At 62.0% G+C, this 2,132-nt stretch overlaps 2 protein-coding genes across 2 annotated transcripts; one reads left to right on the top strand and one right to left on the bottom strand.

Moving 5' to 3' along the window:
• Positions 1-99: 99 nt before the first annotated feature.
• On the top strand, positions 100-846 carry OT_ostta06g00880 (GTP cyclohydrolase II, RibA; the record flags this gene model as incomplete). Its single annotated transcript, XM_022983956.1, has 1 exon — positions 100-846. One exon carries the CDS (start codon positions 100-102, stop codon positions 844-846), a length of 747 nt encoding a protein of 248 aa, XP_022839164.1.
• Positions 847-1,043: 197 nt separating this feature from the next.
• OT_ostta06g00870 (Histidine phosphatase superfamily, clade-1) lies at positions 1,044-1,883 on the bottom strand (the record flags this gene model as incomplete). The annotated part of the gene is made up of 1 exon (XM_003079658.1): positions 1,044-1,883. One exon carries the CDS (start codon positions 1,881-1,883, stop codon positions 1,044-1,046), a length of 840 nt encoding a protein of 279 aa, XP_003079706.1.
• Between the last annotated feature and the right edge of the window lie 249 nt (positions 1,884-2,132).

Here is a 2,132-nt window from a genome sequence, read left to right as displayed (position 1 = left end):
AGACGAATGACAGCGACGACGTCGCGGCGCGCGACGACGGGCGCGCCACGGCGCGTCGACGCGCGATCGACGCCGGAGGAGACGGAACTTCGATCGAAAATGCCCGGCGCGCACGCGCGGGCGACGACGTTCGTGGCGGAGACGCGGTTGCCCACGGAGCGCGGGTTTTATCGCGTGCGGGGGTACAGACACGCGAATCCGAACACGGGTGCGGTCACGGAGCCGGTGTGCGTGGTGTACGGTGACGTGGAGGGCTTGGAGGATGTTCCGCTGCGGGTGCACGACGCGTGCTTCACGAGCGAGGTGTTGGGGTCGATGAAGTGCGATTGTAAGCAGCAGTTGGAGATGGCGATGGATTACATCAAGGACAACGGACCGGGGATGGTGATTTACCTGCAGCAAGAGGGCAGAGGGATTGGATTGGCGAATAAAATCGCGGCGTACGCGGTGCAGGAGGGTGGGGTGGACACGGTGGACGCGAACAGAAAGCTGGGGTTGCCGGACGACACGCGCGAGTACACGGCGGTGGAGAACATGCTCGCCGAGCTCGGCGTGAAGAGCGTGCGGTTGATGACGAACAACCCGAGAAAGATTCGGGAATTAGAGTGTGGGGGGATTAAAATTACCGGGCGCATCGCGTGCGTGGTCAAGGCGAACCTCTTCAACGAGGGGTATCTCGCCGCGAAGGAGCGCCGCATGGCGCACGTGCTCGACAAGAGCTGGATGTATTGGGACGCCAAGGGGAACACGTACGACTCCTTGGACGAGATGGAGGGTGACTACGGAGACGCGAGCGTCGATGAGTGCGAGTCGTTCGCCGGGGATGGGACGCGTAAATTCAACTAATCAACAAGACAGGAAATTAATTTTTAATGACAAGCGCCGCGTTTCAATTTGACAGACACGTACCGTGTACCGTTACCGTTTTACTGCGAGCGATCGATCGTAGGCGATACAACGGTCACGCACCGCGCGATGATACACTCGAAATAATTGCAGATATTACATGAAAGTTAAAAGTGACAACTGGCTCGCTCGACGTCTCACGCCTCGCGAGGGGACAAATATGAAAAATCGACGACGCACGTTCGGTACTCCGCGTTCTCGAAATCTGCTCGCATCGAGCGCTCAAACTCGACGTCGTCGTCGTATACGATCACCGGCATACCCTGCGCCGTGTCTGGGACGCCACCCGTGTCGAAAATCTGTTCCGGCGCTCCGCGAACGCCTCCCGGATGCCCGTAAGAGAACAAGCATCGTAGCGTCGCGCTGTGCGAACAAACCACCACATCCCGCTCCGGTCTCGCCGCCAACCACGTAAGAAACGCGCGTAGGCGATTCGCTACGGAATACAGGTCGCACGATTCCCTGTGCTTGGTCCATTGATCGGGCGGCCCCGCCAAGCGCTCGTATTTTTCCCACAGCTCATCCGTCGCCGGACACCGACTGAAATCAATCCTCGACCCAAACTCCCGCTCCAACTCCTCCGTCGCCCGCCTACGATCGCACCAATAATTCACAGTCTCCCGCACGTCCTCGTTCGCGACGAACGGCACGTCTTCCCGCGCCACCAAGTACGGAAAGCACAAAAGCGACGTCTGCGCGCATCGCGTCATCGGACTCGTCACCACCAACTCCGCCCCCCCACACGCCCCACTCGCCGCCACGTCCGCGCACTGCTTCTCACCCCGTGGCGTCAACCTCGCGTCGAAGTTAATCGCGCTGTTGTACGTCACGTCGAACGTCACCGCGTCCCGCAGATTATGAAATCCTTCCGCGTGTCGCACGAACGTCACGCGCTTCTCCGACGTCGAGCTCCACCCCCGTCCGTCGTCCCTGCGCGCGCGCGCGCACCCACGCGCGATCGCCCTCGCGGTCGCCATCGCGCCCGTCGTTCGAGACCGACCGTGGACCGACCGTCGCCGCGCGCGATGGCGCCGACGACGCCGCGCGCGATGGCGCCCATACGTATACAATCACCAAAACCCCCATGTTCGACCCATCCGTCGCCCATCCCGCGCGCGCGGTCGCCACGGACACACATGGCGCTCGATGACGTCCAATACCGAGACACGTCGCCGAGACCCCGCCGCGCGCGCGCGCCGCCGCCACACGCGCGCGATCGACCACGA

This window comes from Ostreococcus tauri (genome assembly GCF_000214015.3).
Source record: "Ostreococcus tauri WGS project CAID00000000 data, contig chromosome 06, whole genome shotgun sequence".
NCBI classification, from domain to species: Eukaryota; Viridiplantae; Chlorophyta; class Mamiellophyceae; order Mamiellales; family Bathycoccaceae; genus Ostreococcus; species Ostreococcus tauri.
Note: the sequence above shows the minus strand (reverse complement) of the source record. Positions and strands in the feature narration are given on the sequence as shown.